The following is a 19024-nucleotide window of genomic DNA, read 5'->3' as shown; positions in this document are numbered from 1 at the left end:
TTATTCCAACCAAACGTGGGATAAACTCATCTCAAATATAATTCCGGGATTATATATCCTTATCCCTCGTACCAAAAGAACCCGTGTGTACAACTATTGTATACCCTGAAGGTATACCATGTCCAAAATTGTACTGTGTAATTTTTTAAAGGGTTGCTTTTATAAATAGGTACAAGCAGGTAATATTTTTACTCCTTCTGAATAATCATGTAAAAATCCCTTTAAAAAGTGCCACAAATTATCTTGAGCAACTAGTTGACAAATGCCTGCCAAGGTGGGTATGTTCCAACAAATTTACATTCAAACAATTCATAACAGCCAGGCAATTGTTATATCGGTGGTCAACCTACTGCAAATCTTCTCTTTTATTTGGGTTAGGAACTGTCTATACTTCGCAACACAAATCAAGATGGAGTTTAATTTTTCAAATTTATAAGAGATAAGGGTAAAAAATACACTTCAAGTATCACTTTTTTTTTTTTCTTTGAGTTTTCTATCTGAACTATCAAGTGTGAGAATTTATAATAACGTTTCTCTATACAAACTCCATTTCTTTCATTTTTTTTCTTTTCTTTTCCGGTGAGTAGCATGCTAGTTATGAATCTTTTAGCTTGAAGTTACATTGTTCAAGAAAACCATTGTCTTAGGCATATAACCTTTTAAGAGAAAAAGAAATTTCACGTGCAGACTAGGTGTTGTAATTTTCTTAAACATATATGGCAGATCGAGACAGCGTAGAACCTGCATTCCAGTGAGGAGACGTCGTTGTTATGTATGTTTTCTCATAAATGAAAATTTCTTCACTGGTCAAAATCATCTTTCTATTTTCTTTATGTTCACGTGCTTGCATCCATTCCACTGTTATAATTAATTGCCATAAATAAGTTTGAAAACTATTCAACATGCTGATGGTTATTTAATAGGGGACGATATTTTTAAAATTATGGGTTCATATCTACTACTCATTACAATTTTAGTAATTTTTTACATATAAATTTAGATTAATCCGCGTCGAAAATTTGGGGTTCAAATTGAACCCCTAACCTTGTAGGCTAGATACGCCTCTGGAACTACAAGCACATACCTGATTCCTTAACCTTGCTATTCCCTCTCTCCAAAGCAGTGAAGCACAAAATGGTATTGCTCTCACATTTATAACTTAGCGTGTTCAAATGAGTTAAAAAGACGTAAGCATGATATGTATTTCATCAATGGTACATGCTCTACCAAAGACCATTTGCCCCGGGAAGATTTATGCATTAATGTATATATTTTTAGCTATTTGATGTCAGAATGTTGAACCGAGTATAACACCTATAGTCCAACACCTGACTTATGTGCTAAGCTTTCTAACTGATCATCTTGATTGTAGTTGTGCTATCAACTTGTCTGCAGCTAATTAAGACTTTGTTTGTCCAAGAGAAGACTGTTCCATTATCTTTTTTTATCCTTCATAAAAATAAAAAATAAAAAATAAAAAAAAAACTCTCACATATCTATGGATCCTATCAGATCGCCATCAGAAGCCTCGGATGGCTGTACTTGCGATCAAAATAATCATGTGTCATGTGGAAGTTAATAAAGAAATATGATAAATAAGACAAAAAAGAGAAATATACCAAGAGAGACATTATATTTAAACATAGTTTGGTTAATTATATATGAGAAACTTCACTAATAAAGGAGAATACAAGAAATAGCGACAGAATAGTTCTCCTCCTAACCAAGATTTCTTAAGGACTGCATTGTGGTTATATGTAAGAATTCGAGACAAGCTGCATGTATGTCTTGATTAATTAGTCTCGACGTGTGTGAGGACCCACACGAGGTAGTAAATTCCTTGGAATATGTTAACAAGGTTATTGTGTATATTGGGGAAGGTTTGGAGCGGTAGAAGGGTCCAAGGAAACAAAACATGAAAGAAGACTCCCAACTTCAAACGAGCACAGCCCACAATATATAATGCGTTAGAGTCTCGATAAGTATCAAATTAAAGCCCTTTGAGTCTACTGTCCAATTAACACTTCAAACTGTTTGTTAGGTGTGTGTTTGAAAATTTTCAAATTTAGATTTATAATTGTTTCCCATTATGTTTTTGCAAACGCTGTTTGTTCGAGTTACGTAAACTTTTTCCCGAGCAGCTCGAAAGAACACATTTTGGAAACTGATCAAAAACCTTGTTTATAAATTCACTTTTTGGCAGAACCTCAAGCACGACATGCCATATGTGCTCATTGCCTTATCAATACTGTAGCTACTTGAGATCCTTTCTCAAGTAAGATTTATATATATCATAATATATGTATAGTACATTTTTATTTTTCTTTCATCTTTGGGTCAGCGGATTTGGTAGTTTATAGACGGCCTCTAATTTTTTACATATATTTACATGGGAAGACCGAGCCAATTCAGACTTTTTGGGTGAAATTATTTCCTTAAGCGTCTTAATAATCCAAAATAATACTTTTTTAAACCACCATGTCTTGGTCTCTGTTATAATGATCATGTTTATTAGCATGTGTTAATTAACAGGAAAAGGCTAAAATTGCTAACGTGTAGTTGTAGCACTTTGCTTGTGTCAGCGTCAGTGTCACATTGAGGATATTCACCCATCCATTGCACCAAGTCTTGGGTCTCCTTTCCAAGTATTTTCTGGGTAACTCTTTGATGATACTTAATTATTATAAGGATCGTTTTCCAATACCTAATAGCAGGACTAAATAAATCCCTCTCTCCAGAGGCTGCGACTTTTGTATCACAAAAAAAAAAAAAAAGTTGAACCAAACTAGTACAAAAAAAAATTAAAAAAATATTAGTAAGTTTCACGCACTAAATTAGTGCGTGAAAGGACCAAACTGCAAAAATGCAACTTGGGCCTTTCACGCACCAAACCTTTGCGTGAAGGAGCTGTTTGTTTGTTTTTTTTTTTTTTTTTTTTTTTTTTTGTGTTACCTTTCAAATCACGTTTTTTCCCATACTTTGGGCAAAGATTAGTCATGTTTCAAAATCCCAAAATATCAATATTTTATATAAAACTTAATATCTTTTTTTGCGTACAATAATGTCGGTTCATTACATCAAGTCCACCTAAACGTTTGGATCGTTTTTTTAGGGGTTCTAAAGTGCCCTGAAGTAAGTTTTGAAACTTGTCATATTTATAGGGTTTTGATTTAAGTGTTTTATTATATTTGAATGTACAAATATAAATATTTGATTTAATAATAATTCATCAAATACGAGAGGTTTATACTAATTAAAAAAAATTCATTCCATTTAATTACAATAAATTCAAAGCAATACAATAATAAATTACAATAACAATACAATCTTCAAGTTCTAGAGGCTCTATTACTTCGAGACGTGCTTGTACTACCACGGCCTTGTTGCCCACACGAACGCTTGTCATGGCCATATTGCTTACATGTAGAGCACTTGCGAGAGTAAGTTCTTTCACTAACATCCATTTGATTGGGTCTACGACTCCGTGAGTTAATGCTCAATTTCCTGATGTAATCCTTGTTAGCAATCATAAAAAACGACTCGTTTGGCCAATAAGCTTCATTACCAAGTGGGTGGAATTGGCCGGAATATGCTCTAAGGTAACTGTGGACCTTGTATTCCCCCGCCACATAACTTGTTACCGTTTTTCTCATTCTCTCGAAGCACTTGACAGCATGAGAACACGGCATGTGGTACGTTTGCCACTTAACACAAGTGCATGTTCTTGTTGCCTCATAAACGGTATGCACGTTTCCACCCTTACCGTTATAATAACCCGTCCTAACTTCATACACATGTTGAATTGGGTCATACTCGGTCATTTGGTGATGCTCAGATTTTTTTCTATAATGCTCTATGTTTTTGAAGGGCTTTGGCATCTATGTCCCGCCGTCGGCTAATATCGCTCTGGCCTGCCTTGTCCTAACAACAAATTGCTCCACAACCTGCTTGAAAGTCATTCTCACCATTGCGGTGACAGGTAGTCCTCGAGCAGATTTCAGCAAGCCATTGAAAGACTCTGAGCTGTTTGTTGTGAGCGTGCCCCATTTTTTGCCTCCATCAGCATGAAGCGTCCATTTTTCAACTTCGAGCTTCATCAACCAAACGTATGCGGGTTCACTCACTTCCCTGATCAGATCCATTTTTGCAGCCCATTTTCGTTGTTGATGCTCCATCGCAGCCCCCCACATCAATTTGTTTAGAGTGTCATTGTGAAACTTTGATTGCAAATTTGCCTTCAAGTGCCTTAAACAATAGCGATGGTAAACAAAGGGAGGCTGCCACCCCAGTAAATTATTCATATTGTGCAATATGCCTTTTTGACGATCAGACAGCACACATATGCCGGTACGATCCTTAATAACATGAGTTTTCAAATGGATCAAAAAGATCCCCCATGTGTCGTTGCTCTCGTTAGCGGCAATTGCGAAAGCAAGAGGAAATATTGACCCATTGGCATCCATTCCTATTGCAATTAGGAGCTTGATGTCGTAGACACCATATACATGCGTACCATCTATGGATATCACTAGTCGGCAGTGAGCAAAACCATCAATGCATGGTTTGAATGTCCAAAATACGAAGTTGAAGATTTTACCCTCTATAAGCCGCCACTCTACAACAGTACCATGGTTAAAATGTTGTAGAGCTGCCATATACCTTGGCAGCGATTGAAAAGAAGTATGCCAATTTCCAAAGACCATCTCAAAAGCGCGTCTACGCCCGAGAAATCCCTTTCTGTTGCTTATAGTTTTACTATATACGGTTTGAACGTTTCGAATACAATCTTTGATGGGGAACCTGCACAAGTTTAAACAAACAATATTTAGTAATGATCTTTCAATTGATATAAGACATATAATGTACTAGGTAGGATAAGTTACCTTGGCGTTTCGGCGATGTCTTTAAGTAACACTTGAGCAATCATGTTTGTATCTAAATTATAACGATCTGCTCGATTTTCTTCCATATCACAAGTGTGTCTTTCGCGGAATTTTGCGATAGCCCACATACCATCAGGCTTAACAATTCCCCGAAGCAACCACTCACAGCCTTGATACCATCGTCTACAAACTAGCCTCCATATCTTTGTGTTTGACTGATCAACCTTAAACTCCCTCATGTCCTTAAAACAATAAATTTTGACTGCCCGTTGCAACGCCTTTTTGGATGCGAACAAGATTCCCTTTGCAAGGTAGCATCGATCTTTGTTGAGATCCTTTGGTTCAATCCAGAGTTTTAGGTGACTATCATCATCTTCTCTTGTGAAGACAAATGCATCATCACGACCTTGCAGGCTGTCAAGATAAGGGATATTGTTAGAATGCCACTGAATTGGGCTTTCAGAAGTTAGGTTTTCAGCCATCGGTGGTGGTACGCGGTGGTGCATTGGTTCTTGTTGGTTTTGGCTTTGAGGAATATTGTTGGTCATACCAACTTAAACATCATCATCATCATCTTCATCATCGGTTACCTCTGCATTATTAGCTATTTCATCGTCATCACTTGATGATGACTCATAATAATTAGGAAAATCTTCATTATCAAGTGCATTCATCCTCCTACACGAAAAGTAACATATTTTAAATACTAACATCATATACATACAGATAATTTAATATCAAGGTGATGAACTTACTGTTGTTCATAAGCACTGTCATGGTGTGGAGAATGATCAACTCCACCGAACTGAGAGGATTGACCAACATCCATATTTGGTACCACTGGCGAGTTTTGAGAATAGTTCCTATAAAGATTTGAAAACTGGTTATTTACCAATTCATACAACAAACACGTGCTACTACACATAATAATAATATGAAAAATCCATATTTACCAATTTTCATTGTAAGCTTGATTAAATTGCTGGCTTAGATTTTCCAGTGGCACTTGACCACTCAAAATGTCTCCATAAGAACTAAAGTCCCCATAAGTGTTACCATGAATAGGCTGGACTTGAGGGACTTCTTCTCGAGGTATCTTTTCAACATACATCTCAAGAACATTAATGAATACTAAATCACGATATTCTTCCGGCGATCCCAAATAATCACTCAAAGATTCATCATCGTTGATATTGTGCATGCCATAACGCACTACACCGTTTGATATTGTTTGTGGATATCTGCCAGTTAGTGAGATTCCAAACTCAGTGGGTGTAGTTTTCATTCTTTTGTGAATGTAGTTGACTAGTGTTTCATAATTTAAAGTTGTTGGAAATTTTACATGGGCTTTTGGTTTGATACTATAACGAATGGAGTAATTGTCCTCGACGATATCTCCATCCCAAAATAGTGAAACCTTAACAGTTGAAGCATTTTGAGACATTTTTTCTATGAAGTTTGATTTTTTTTTGAATGACTTGTAAGACTTAGACTTATGAAGTTGATGAGTTTTTCACTCGTCAAGCCTTCAAGTTAAATAGATTCCTGAAATTATCATGTGTGGTGTGTTGTCAAATCAATACTTACAATGCGCATTAAAATGGTGCGCAATACAAGTCGTGTTAAAACGGTCAAATAATGCAGCAATGTATTATCAAATCAAGCCTTTATGTGTCATAGATTCCTGAAATTGTCATGCGTGGTGTGTTGTCAAATCAATACTTACAGTGCGCATTAAAATGGTGCGCAATACAAGTCGTGTTAAAACGGTCAAATAATGCAGCAATGTATTGTCAAATCAAGCCTTTATGTGTCATAGATTCCTGAAATTGTCATGCGTGGTGTGTTGTCAAATCAATACTTACAATGCACATTAAAATGGTGCGCAATACAAGTCGTATTAAAACGGCCAAATAATGCAGCAATGTATTGTCAAATCAAGCCTTATGTGTCATAGATTCCTGAAATTGTGATATGCGAAGGAGGCCTTTTCACGCACGAAATTAGTGCGTGAAAGAAGAAAACCCTTTCACGCACAGTTTCTATGCGTGAAAGGTTAAGTTTTTCCACCATGCCTGAAAGGTTTGGTGCGTGAAAGGCCCAAGTTGCATTTTTACAGTTTGGTCCTTTCACACACTAATTTAGTGCGTGAACCCTACTAATGTTTTTTTTTTTGTGCTAGTTTGATTCAACTTTTTTTTTTGTGCTACAAAAGTCGCGGATTCCTCTCTCCATGCATCAAATAGTCCAGCTAAATCTGCAAAGCCATCCAACAAAAATCTTCCAAACCAACCAGTGACAAATTAATTAATTCCATGGCAGACTGTACCTCTTCATGGTTCTTTGATGATGAGAACAATACTACTGACATATTATCAGATGGCGAGTGTGCAGAGCAACTGCAACTCCAAGAGGTTGTTGAAGCCTCTTTAGGAATCAACCATCTTAGCATGTCATCAGCCAAAGTACTTTTATGTGATATTTGCTTTGAGAGAAAAGGAACAGATGAAATGTTCAAACTAGAGAACTGCTCTAATCACTCTTTCTGTTCTGACTGCATAAGCCAGTATGTCCAGTCCAAGATACAAGAAAAAAAAATTCCTGTAACTTGTCCAGGTTTGAGATGTCCTGCCATAATTGAACCTGCCCCTTGTAGGTCCATCATACCTGAAAATGTTTTCGCAAGGTGGGAAGATGGCTTAACCGAGTCAACTATTCCTATGGGTGAAAAAATTAATTATCCTTATATAGATTGTAATGTTTCGCTCATTTATAATCGTGATGATCATGAAGAGATCATAATCGAGTGTACATGTCCTCACTGCCAAAGACCATTCTGTGCGCAGTGTCGTGTTCCATGGCACGATGGGCATGATTGTGACAAGTTTAAAAAAGATGATTTAAAGGTTGAGGAGCTTGCTAAGAAGTTCAAATGGATGACATGCCCTCACTGCAAATCAACTGTGGATAAAGTTGATGGATGTATACACATGACGTGTGTGTAAGTTTGTTCTTCAATCTATAATCAGTGGGAGACCAAGTATTATTTCCTTTATAATTTATACTAATTACCTTGTGTAAGTAGTTTAGATTAACAAATGGTTTTGTTTACATGTGGTTTAATCATCCTATATATGTATTGTGGGTTCAGGTGTAAACTGGAGTTTTGCTACATCTGTGGAGGAACATGGAACGAAGTACATTGGAGTTGCCAAGAGTAGTTAATGATATTGAATGCTGGATAGTATTTATCAGAATTTTGCCATGAATATTGTGTTTACATTGCTTAATATCACTATATGTTGTATAATTGGTACTAAGGTGTCGTTGATTTGGTCTACTGTTCAAGTTGTTGTATTACTCCTTTTAAATTGTACGTACTTCTCCAGCTTTAGAATTGAACCTTGCATATTGGATGATGTGCTAATAAGATTTTTGAATTGGATGTGTGTTCGAAAATTTGTGTATTTCCATCTAAGATTTTCTTTTAGCTTCAAATTGCAATTTTAACTTGGGTTTTACTGTTGCTTTTAGTGCATTTTTTATGACCATATTCTAAACAAATATGCCTTTTACGTTTAGCCATAAAGAAGTTCAGCTAATACTGGTTGCAAGATTTTCCTAAAATCTAGGTTCACATTATCACATAGATCCGACCTTGGGGTTAATAGAAAAAAGAGTTGTACCTAAATAAAGAAGGACCAGACTACAACTACGAAAATGAACATCGATAGGTTCTCAAATCGAGAGTATAAAAGTAGGTGTCATCTATGTTCTTTTTTCACATATTCTCCGTCAAAAATGTATGTTCTAACACGCTATGATATCAGAATGTTTAATTTGATACCGTTCATCATGTGTTCTTTGATGAGTATATATTTATAAATGAAAGAGAAAAGACATGTTTTAACCCCTGAACTTGGCACGAAAATTCAGTTTGGAAATTAAACTTAACTTCTATTTATTTATCCCCTTAACAACTTACGTTTCAATTATTTTTCACCCCAAATGCTGACGTGGCAAAAAAAAAATAATTAAGAGAGTGAAAAACAAAAAAAGTGGACCCGCTCATATATATATATATTATAAATTAAAAAATAAAATAAAGGTTATACAATTAAAAAATAAAATAAACATTATACAATTAAAAAGTAAAATAAAAATAAAAACCATCTTCTTCACAATCCCCCTCCCACTCCACAATCCCACCCACCATCTTCTTCCCACTCCACAATCCCACCCACCATCTTCTTCCCACTCCACAGCCCCGCCCCAGCTGCTTCTTCTTCACAAATCCCTCTTTCTCTATATATTCTCATCATTCTTTTCTTTTCATTTTCACCATTTTTTGGTTTCTTGATTTTTATTTTTATTTTCTTTCAAAAATAAAGTTATGGAAGAAATGGGTTTGCTAATAATAATACTAATACTGGCCAACAATAACAACCAAAACAACCAATTTGGACGAATTTAAGTGTAAGTGAGACTAATTTGAGAAGGAGTTGGATGAAATTTGTTGGGGGAGATGATGGTGGTGGTGATTTTTTTTTTCTTTTAAGGGCATTTCGTCCAAACTAATGATGACCAACAATAACAATCAAAACAATCAATTTGGACGAATTTGAGAAGGAATTTGATGAAATTTGGTGGGGAGATGATGGTGGTGGTGGTGGGTGTGGGTTAAAGATGATGGTGATAATTTTTTTTGAAGGGCAGTTCGTCCAACTTGGACTGATAATAATAATAATTTTTTTTGCGGCGGTGGCGGCAGCGATGGAGGCGGCGGCGGTAGCAGCGGCGTAGTGATTGATAAAAGTAGGGTGAGGATGAGGAGAAAGAAGAAGAAAGAGAAGGAGAAAAAATAATAAAAGAAAAACAAAAAATGAAGTGTTGGTAATTTTGACATGGCAATGATGTGGCAACGACGTGGCAATGATGTGGCATTGACGTGGCAGTGACGTGGCGCGAGTGTAATACACCTCACATTGTGAGAGTGGTATTATTTTTTTAGGGTGGAAAATAATTGAAATGAAAGTTGTTAAGAGGGTATATAAATACAACTTAAGTTTAGTTGCTAAAGTGAGTTTTCGTGCCAAGTTCAAGGGTTAAATCCTGTTTTTTCTCTAAATTAAACACAAAATTTTAAATATTAAGACTTTCTACATAGTAATTCAAATAAAAAAGATTTAGTATGCCTAATTTTAGTTATTTCAAAATCCTAAATATAAGAAAAAGGAAAAATAATGCGCTTTGTCCTATTTTGTAAGGTATTACTACTTATTAATAAGAGAGAAAGTGAGGAGCTTCAGGTCAAAGTGAAATTACTAAAAACCTTAACATTTCAATTTATTCCTTTCTTTTTTCTGACAATGCTGCATCGCGAGGGTAACTTGGTCATTTGAAGTAAGGATATTTTTAGCATTCAGTCACTTCAGCGCTATAAATAATCTTACTCTATTGCTTTATAAACGTATTTTTCTAATATTAGACTGAAATACCTCAAGCTCATCATTTATTTGTCACTGTCATGTCAGCCGAAAAGCTCTAGGTCAGCTTTCCCTATACCTATGGGGCCCTCCACTCAATCCTTAGTCCTTACTCTTTCTTGGAATGCATGGTTGATTACTTCCATTTAACTCAAGTGTGGCATTTTGTTTAAGTTGCCTAAAGTATACGCAGGTACTTATCAACGTATTACCTTAGTGGTAGATGAACTAGATGCCCATAATTAAAAGTGATTCTTTTATGATAAAGCATCTATATATGACATTCTCAAAAAGCCAAGGTAGTGGTTTGGCCAAGAGGGCCCACTTGGAGACTTGAGATCACAACAGGAAATGGGAAGGTTGCAACAAGTCTACCGGTCAAAGAGAGTCAACTAGTTTTGTTTTGATCCGAGTAGGCTCATAATAGGGAATATCAATAGCAACTTCCGCTGAAGCAATTGTAGCAGCTCATGCACCTATTGATTTTGCACCTTCTAATATTTCGAGTTTCGAATTCTCCTCGCGCTTTTTTCATCATTATCAGGATTTTATCTTCGAGAACACTCGCATCGTCGATTCTATCCATTAATGACACAAGGTAGACCCCGCATATATTAAATTAAAAATAAAATTAAAACGTTACACACTGTTAGGAAGACATAATCTATTCCTTAGCATTTTGTTAGTGCAATTCGACAATATTATGAATCGTGCATTCATAACTTCTTTATCTGGGTTCTAAAAAAAATTATGTATTTATAAGTACTATCCTATTTGATATTTAATACCAAAAAAATAGTGACTCCAACTATTAACACCAAGTAGATCACATAGGGAACAGTTTGTCCATTTTTTTTCTTCTCTTCAAAGTATTATTTAATCAAATATTGTACTATGATTTGGAAGCTTCTATGAATAGTTTAATTGTTATAGGATTAAAAGATACAAAATGAATTGATAGTAACGTTTATGTGTTTATACTTATTTTTAAGTGGAGAAGAGCAAATATACAATATTTAATATTGCTTTTCTAATCCAAATGTCGGGCCCGTGCTACGCACCCCTAGTTATAAACTATGTTAGGAAGCTCAACAAATTTTTATTTGACTTTTTAAAACACTTCTGAATACATTTAATGTTAAATATTACCGCATCCCTGTCAATTATGTAGCTCACTTTTTTTTTAATCAGTTCAAAAAAAATGTCACTATTTTATAATTAGAAATAACTTAAATAAATAATATGCTACATTTAATTTTAATAAAATGATTTATAGCCTCCACACAAATATTTAAGGATTATTTAGATCACAAATTTCAAAAGACTTATTTTCTTTCTTAAACTTTGTGTCAAGTCAAACTGTCATATAAATTAAGATGGAGGGAGTATAATTTATAACAACAACATAGCCAGCATAATCCCACAAAGTGAATCTGGGGAGAGTAGAGTGTACGTAATCCTCACCCCTTACTTTTTGACAAATATAAGACTGTTTCTGAAAGATCTCGGTTGAAGAGAAAACATGACAAAGAAAGTTAGATAAGAATTAACACAAGTAAAGAATTAACAAAGTACTATAAATAAGCATTATGAAGAAAAGTAATAGAGCTAGTTTGGATTGGCTAAAAGTTAGTCAAACCAGCTTATAAATCATTTTTAACTTATTTGGGTGTTTGATAAAATAGAAAAACAACTTAAATTAAGTTAAAAAGTGCTTAAAATAAGCCAAAACTAATAAGTTGCTCAACCTCTAACTTTTTTTTAGCTTAAAAGTCATTTTGATTTGACCAATAACTTTATAATTTTATTCCTTATATTTTCTATTAATTCTAATACTAACCTTACCTCTAAAAACTCTTTAAGTACTTTTATCTAAACACATAACTGCTTATTTATAAAATATTTTTGAGCACTTAAAAAGTAGTTTAAGCACTCCATTTTTTTAAATAGATTTTCAATGAGTTAATTGTAAAAAATATATTTTGAATATACCTTAGAATTCAAATATGTTTTTTGTATTTCAAACCTTGTTCTGTGTTGTGAGAAGACTGTCTACAATGGTGTCTCGTTTTATCTCGAAATCCTCACATCTTCGATTATTGTCTCAACTTTCCCACAGAACCCAATTCCTCTTAAACCCTAAAGCCTCCTTTCCATATTTCTTCTCCACTGGTAACAGCAAAGATTCAACTTCTGATTTCGAGAAACTCTCTTCTCAAACTGACCAATCAGAGTTCATAAGAAAGCAGGTTCTTGATGAAGGATACAAACCTTGGAGTTTTGATGTTGTTGGAGAAACTGAGATGTTGGGTTTTGAAGAGGAGAAAAAGATTCTTCAATTGGAACACAAAGCTCTTTTTAAAGGTATTTTTTTAAGCTTATTTCACATTGTTTCCGGCGATACTCTCTTATTCATAACACTTTAAAAGATTTGTGCTCTATGGTCTGGTTGTAGACTCTTATGTTTACTCTAATTTGTTGGGTGATGACTAGCCTACATTGTCTGTTAGTTTTATCTTTTATCTTTAGCTTAACCAAGAACATTTCTTGTCCCAAGTTAAAGACTTCAATAAACCATCTTTACTCATCAAGATAAGTTCAATATCGTTTTGCGTGGTTCATACTTGAAAAATCGCAACATGTTATTTGCTCAAACCTTATGGTCTAAGTTAAAAATAATACATTCTGCACTTCTTGCGTAGCCACCCAAACTTCTCCTAGCAGCATTAGAGTAAAGGAGTAAAAGAAAGATTTTTGAGTAAATACTGAACTCACAATGCTTGTCATTACTGAAGTCCCAGTATTTTATGCTTCAGCCTTGCAATAGCTAAAATGGTAAGCTCTTTTCTTTACCTCATTTGTTCAAGTTGTATGCTCAAGTCACATCCATTTCAACTACTCCTTCTTCAGTCATTTCCAATCCAGCTTAGTAGAAGATGTTGTTTCATTCAGAACCACCTGAAGGTCTTTCTTTGGCCAATTTTCCATTTGGATCTCCTTCAAAATGGAGTATTGATTCATCTGTCATTCAAAAAAAAACCTTCTTTTAATATTATCTAAGATGAATATTTCCATGCGGCCATTTTGATTAATGCCCAGTTTGTAGGAAAGAATCTTTGAGAATAGTGGATATATGTATGCAGTATTCGAGATCAAGCTGCTTAGCTTCTTGTTATTCTTTTTGGCCATCATTGTGGAACCCTTGTTCGAGGTGTTTGTGTTCACCTTCCATCTCAACTATGTTTTCTTCTGATAATGAAAAGTTTGAAATCTGGCAGGTTCTTGTACCGATGATGAATTGACAATCAAAAAGAATAAACTTAGTAATCCCTCAGTAATTTTGGAAGTAATTGAGACTATCAAGGGCGGTGGGGAGGATTTGAGGCACAAGTTAATTTTGGCGGCTTCAAAACTATCACTCAACTCTGTTATTGAGATTTTTGACCTTTTGAATGAACAAAGAATATCTGGATTGAAGTTCTTTAATTGGCTTCGGGACTCGCATCCTGAATTTTATCGCAGTGCTTATGTCAATAGTCTGATTATATGTAATTGTGGATGGTTAGATGACTATAAAACAATGATCTCTTTGTTGGAGGAGTTTAAGGCTGAAAAAACTTGTTTAACTGACAAGGCTTTTGGGTTCTTAACTGTAGTTGGATCGAGTAAGGATTCATTGATAAATTCGACCAAAAAAGTGGTTGATATGCTGAATGATGTTGGAGGATCCTGTCGTGGTTCTGGTGTCTATGGATTAATCGAGATGTTCTGTTGCTTGGACTTGTTCGATATGGCAGCATTTGTAATAGAGATCACTGAAAGAACAGCTTCGCACTACAATATTTTGATCCGTAAAAGGTGTCAAGCAGGCCAAATCGAAGAAGCACGAGCTATTATCAAAGAGATGTCTGAATTTGGTTGTTCTCCTAACACCAAGTCATATAACTACCTGCTTGGCTCATTGTGTAAGAACGATAAGATGGAGTATGTGAATACTCTGCTCGAAGAAATGAGAAATAAGGGTCTTAATGCAGATGCAATTACTTTTGAAACTTTAGTATATCATTCATCTAGTCGCGGTCAAGTTGACTTTGCTTCTAAATTTTTGAATTTGATGGTAAATATGAATGTGGAACCTCGTTCTACTACTCATGCTGCATTTCTTAAAGTGTTGCTTGAAGCAGGAGAGCGTGAGAAAGCAAATAAGTATGTGATTGACATGAGTGCCAAGTATAACCACTCTGTCAATACACTATACAGCTTGCTTGTAAGACTTCATCGGAAGAAAGGAGACATTATGACTGCTCAAAACATTCTCAATGAAATGATTGACAAGGGTCTCAAGCCGGACTTTGGAATTTTCATTGAAATTGTAAAGCAGCTCCAGAAGACTGGCAGGAAAACTTTAGCTCGAGATCTTAGGACGAAATACTCTGGTTTCTATTGTAGTACAAAAGCTAACAATTCTTTATCCAATCCTTTTGTCCCATGCCATGGTTGAATGTATCTCTCTAGCTGGTTTGTCTGTGGAAGAAAGCTTGGGAGTGTGCATTATTTGCTTTTTGCCGAAAAGTTGATTTGCTATTCATGAACTATGATTTGCTCATTTTGTAAGGTTGTATAAGAGTTGTGAAAATTTTAATAGTTTCACAAATTGTGGGGTTTTAATGTTTTATGAGAAAAAATACAACTTAAAAAATCTAAATTTCACGTTCAAATAAAACTTCAACTTCAAATCAACCTAATATTAAAACAATGATTCCTTTTTTTCACTAACCAATTTGAAATTGATTTTCATGTTCTAAATATAATTTCGATTTCAAAATATTTTTGTTCAATTTAGTTTCAAATACTATTTTCTTCCTCAATAAGTATTTTATGCATAGGTTTATCGGAAACAACCTCATACCCCATAAAGAGAGGGTAAGGTCTGCGTACACCTCACTCTCTTCAAATTTCACTTGTGAAATTATGCAGGGTATGTTATTGTTGTTGGAGAATCTAATACGTCTAGAGGTCTGTCCTTGAACTCATTAACTGAGACTTGACTACACCACCACGCTTTTTTCTTTAAATTCATCTCCTCCTACCATACTTTTTACTCTTTAAAAAATTGTCTTTTTCTATCTTACCCCCATTAATCCTCCGCTGCACAAAAGAGGTAAAATCAGAGATCAACCGGATACACTTGTGCAATGCATATTCACTTTATACATACAGATTCTTTTTTAATAAGAACTTGTTTAATAAATTTAGGCATGGGCGTATCATGGGGAAGAAGGGATTGATCCGAACTCCTTTGCCGTAATATTGCACTATATATATAATGTCAAAAATATTTATATCTATATATTATATAGGTTAGAGTTGTCTTTTGACTTTTTCGTACATTTATTTTTTTATATTTTCAATCATTGATTTTGGTAGGTCCATGGCTACTGCATCTTTCATTTTTATTTCTCCTTCAACTAAACATAATTTACACTAGTCTTAAGTCTTATGTTATTGGTATGCATTGCTTTTGGATTCTGTTTCTTCTCAATGATTATGAGCAAATGTGTTTTTAACTTTCTTTTTCTACATCCGTTTCAGTTTCACATTACTCTTGTTTTCACTACTGGGTTGAGCAAATCTTGGGCGAAAGATTTACGTACTGCAGCTGTGGTTGCTGGGAGTCCAGGAAGCCATGGTTAATTGAAAAAAAATAGAGGTTGCACCTCCTTAGAAAATGATGTTTCACCTGAAGATTATGTTTGGCTTCCTGTGTCGCACTCAATATTTACTTCTGAAAAAGCAAAGGTACATAACGGTCCTTTTGCAAGCTTATGCCTCTTATTGTTGTGTAAGGATATATACTTTAAATCCTTATTCATATAGTGGCTTATTGTTCTTGCAAGTTTTTTTTTGACATAGCAGTGTAGCGCCTGCTTTTCTAAATTGTTTGGCGGATGAATATCCAAATAAAAATGGGCAACTTTGATTCTCCATGCTCTTATTATCTATATGAGATACTCCCGAGGTTTTCAAAAACTTGACACCAAAGATGTCCAGGTTTCCTAGAGTCCCGCTTCTGGTCTGTACACTATTGCTCTGACTTTTGTACAAGACCCTTCAAAACTCCATATTAAATAAAGGCACTAACTACACAATCGCAAAGTAAAGAGAGAATTTGTAAAGAAAATTAACTGTTCTTTATAGCAGAAGCGTAAAGTATTAATTTCTGTGTCCTTTCAGTATGTGATATATTTGGCTGTAGAAATGAATTCTAGATTTCGTATGTTCTCTTGAAAGCTCCTGACATTTTCTTGCTATTTTTGCATTTTTTCAGCAGCTCTCTTTGGGCAAAGTGTCTAATAATCGCTTTCAAGTTGCAACCAAAAAAATGTCAGAGAGGCTTTGCGAGTTGGAGCTCTTAGAAAGTTGGGAAGTCCATCAAAAAGATCTGGTCTTTGGTTACTGCTTGTATTTTGTGGTGCTTGTAGACAGAAAGGAACCAAAGATGTTTTGATGGCATTCCAATTGCCATCCCTACTCTTAAGGCTAGATGTTTGGTTAACCTCTTTAGTTGGATCAACCTCATCCCTGTAATTAGTATCGACTCTTTTTTGGAATTCATCAGCTCCATTCCATAGGTCTATATGATAGTCTCTTTTGTCTTTTGTGGGCTGATAATTTCCTTCTTTTGTGATCTTTGCATCTTCTTGATGCATTTGTTAATGATATCCTACTTAATTGAAAAAAAAAAAAATCGCTTGCAACCAAAAAAGACTGTCATTCTGTTTAGGCCTACTTTTTAAGAGAGGAGAAGTTTCAACTGTAGAATAAGAAGGCTTAAGAGCTGGTTTGACCAGGGCTCTTTTTAGCTTGTTTGACAAAGCCAAAAATTAGTACCTAAAAGCACTTGGCTTTTTAAGCTAAAATAAGTCGAAAGCAATAAGCTGGAAAATCCCTAACTCATGGTTTTTTTAGCTTAAGAACTACTATTTTTGTTTGACCAACTATTATATCTATACTTTTTCCATTTTCCAACATTACCCTCACTAACTAAAGCCATAGATTACCGATCCTTTTCTTTTCTTCTTTCTCCTCAATAGCCGTTTCTTCTCCTCTCTTTCCTCTTTCTTTTCTCCATCTCTACACTTCTTCTCTGTGATTTTTCTCTGCGATTTCGGGCGCATACCTTCGCTTGTTTTTCCTCTGCTCCTTTACTTATTTATTTGCTTTTGTTTTTGCTTTCAATCTCCAAATAGACGAGTGTCTCACCGTTATTTGTTGTTACGCATTTCCTTTTCCCTTGTAATATGTTTACTATCTCAACTTTACCATGTAATATTGTAAGAGAGACGAGATGCTAGAGATGAATTTTCATACCTTAAGAGATTTCATCTTTGCCTCCAAAAAGTGAGACTAGAAAAATCCGAAATGTTCTAGTTATGTAGTCCACTACATTAACACAAGGGGAAGTAAAGCTAATCTCTAAATCAATTAGCAATGTCAGAAAGAGGCTTCACCAAAGAGAAATAGTATTTTATGTCATCTGGATTGAAAATGCAAGAAAGCAGATTTCAATGATGTGAAACAAATACTCCTAGATTGTATTCCTAAAAGCAATGATCTTTGTACTAGTTTACCTCAATACAGTTCAATTAACCAGAGGTTTGAATTTGGAAGTGAGCTTGGATAATTTATGATGGATCATGCGATAATTCTATTTGGCTCGAGCGTCGACAATATATTACAACTTTTGTAATATCTGCACCACTAATTGGCGAAAATAAGCACACCGGGTAATGTTAACATTTAAGTTTTTTTTTTTTTTTTTTTTTAATTACATACTTCATATGTTAATGGGAACTAGAGACAGCTTTGAGCACTATGCTAAAAATTTAGGTACACTTTTCTCTTTGATGATCACCATAATAAATTAATTAAGGTTTCTAATTATTATAATTATTTTACTAGGTAGTTGTAGATAAACTCTACCATGTTGAGTTTTGCCGAGATATTTCTTTTTAATGTTTTATTGTACAATTATAGGTCATTTCCTTTCGTTTATTGTCCAAAAAAGCTTGGAAAATGTATTCTTTTCGGGAAGGTAAGTTTTAGCATGACACATTACACATATGGTGCGGTGCACGTAAGATTGGCCTTCATTTTTTAAGGTAACCAATTAATGTGTATATAGAGAATCACCTGCAGTTATCTTACAAGTTACAAATGACGTGGCGATGTGAGTCTTTTTTACACCATCAATATATAACATATATACTTGCTATATTATAGGTGAATAAAACACATATATTTGTAGATAGCCTCTTGAATAAGAAACGGATACTTCACTTCTGTTTTATGTAACAGTGTAACACCATTTGATTTGGTTTTAAAAAGTACATATTGAATTTTCAAAAAATAATAATAAATAAAGTTTACAAAAGAGATATCAAATAGGAGTAGTAGTATCGGTGGAATTGTGGCAACGATTTTGAAATTTACCCTAAAATGCACGCAAGGAGTGTAATATATAATTTGCAGATAGAGAGTCGTAGATCAGCACAAAGGGCAATTAGAACTAATCTGAAGTTGGAGTCATGTTAGTAGTGAAAGCCCTTTTATCCACCACTTGATAGCATTGGTGTACTTTTAAAAAATATTAGT

General features: G+C 34.7%; 2 protein-coding genes across 2 annotated transcripts; both read left to right on the top strand.

Moving 5' to 3' along the window:
• Positions 1–7067: 7067 nt before the first annotated feature.
• Positions 7068–8336, top strand: LOC132617860 (E3 ubiquitin-protein ligase RSL1-like). The gene is made up of 2 exons (XM_060332933.1): positions 7068–7884; positions 8035–8336. The coding sequence occupies exons 1-2, from the start codon at positions 7199–7201 to the stop codon at positions 8102–8104; spliced, it is 756 nt and encodes a 251-aa protein (XP_060188916.1). The 5' UTR covers positions 7068–7198; the 3' UTR covers positions 8105–8336.
• A 4039-nt stretch (positions 8337–12375) lies between these two features.
• Positions 12376–17041, top strand: LOC132618485 (pentatricopeptide repeat-containing protein At3g60050-like). The gene is made up of 3 exons (XM_060333523.1): positions 12376–12733; positions 13648–16168; positions 16698–17041. The coding sequence occupies exons 1-2, from the start codon at positions 12376–12378 to the stop codon at positions 14868–14870; spliced, it is 1581 nt and encodes a 526-aa protein (XP_060189506.1). The 3' UTR covers positions 14871–16168; positions 16698–17041.
• The last annotated feature ends 1983 nt before the right edge of the window (positions 17042–19024 follow it).

This window comes from Lycium barbarum, chromosome 11, assembly GCF_019175385.1.
Source record: "Lycium barbarum isolate Lr01 chromosome 11, ASM1917538v2, whole genome shotgun sequence".
In the NCBI taxonomy this organism is placed as follows: Eukaryota; Viridiplantae; Streptophyta; class Magnoliopsida; order Solanales; family Solanaceae; genus Lycium; species Lycium barbarum.
The sequence above is the reverse complement of the archived record's forward strand: the minus strand, read 5'-3'. Positions and strand labels throughout refer to the sequence as shown.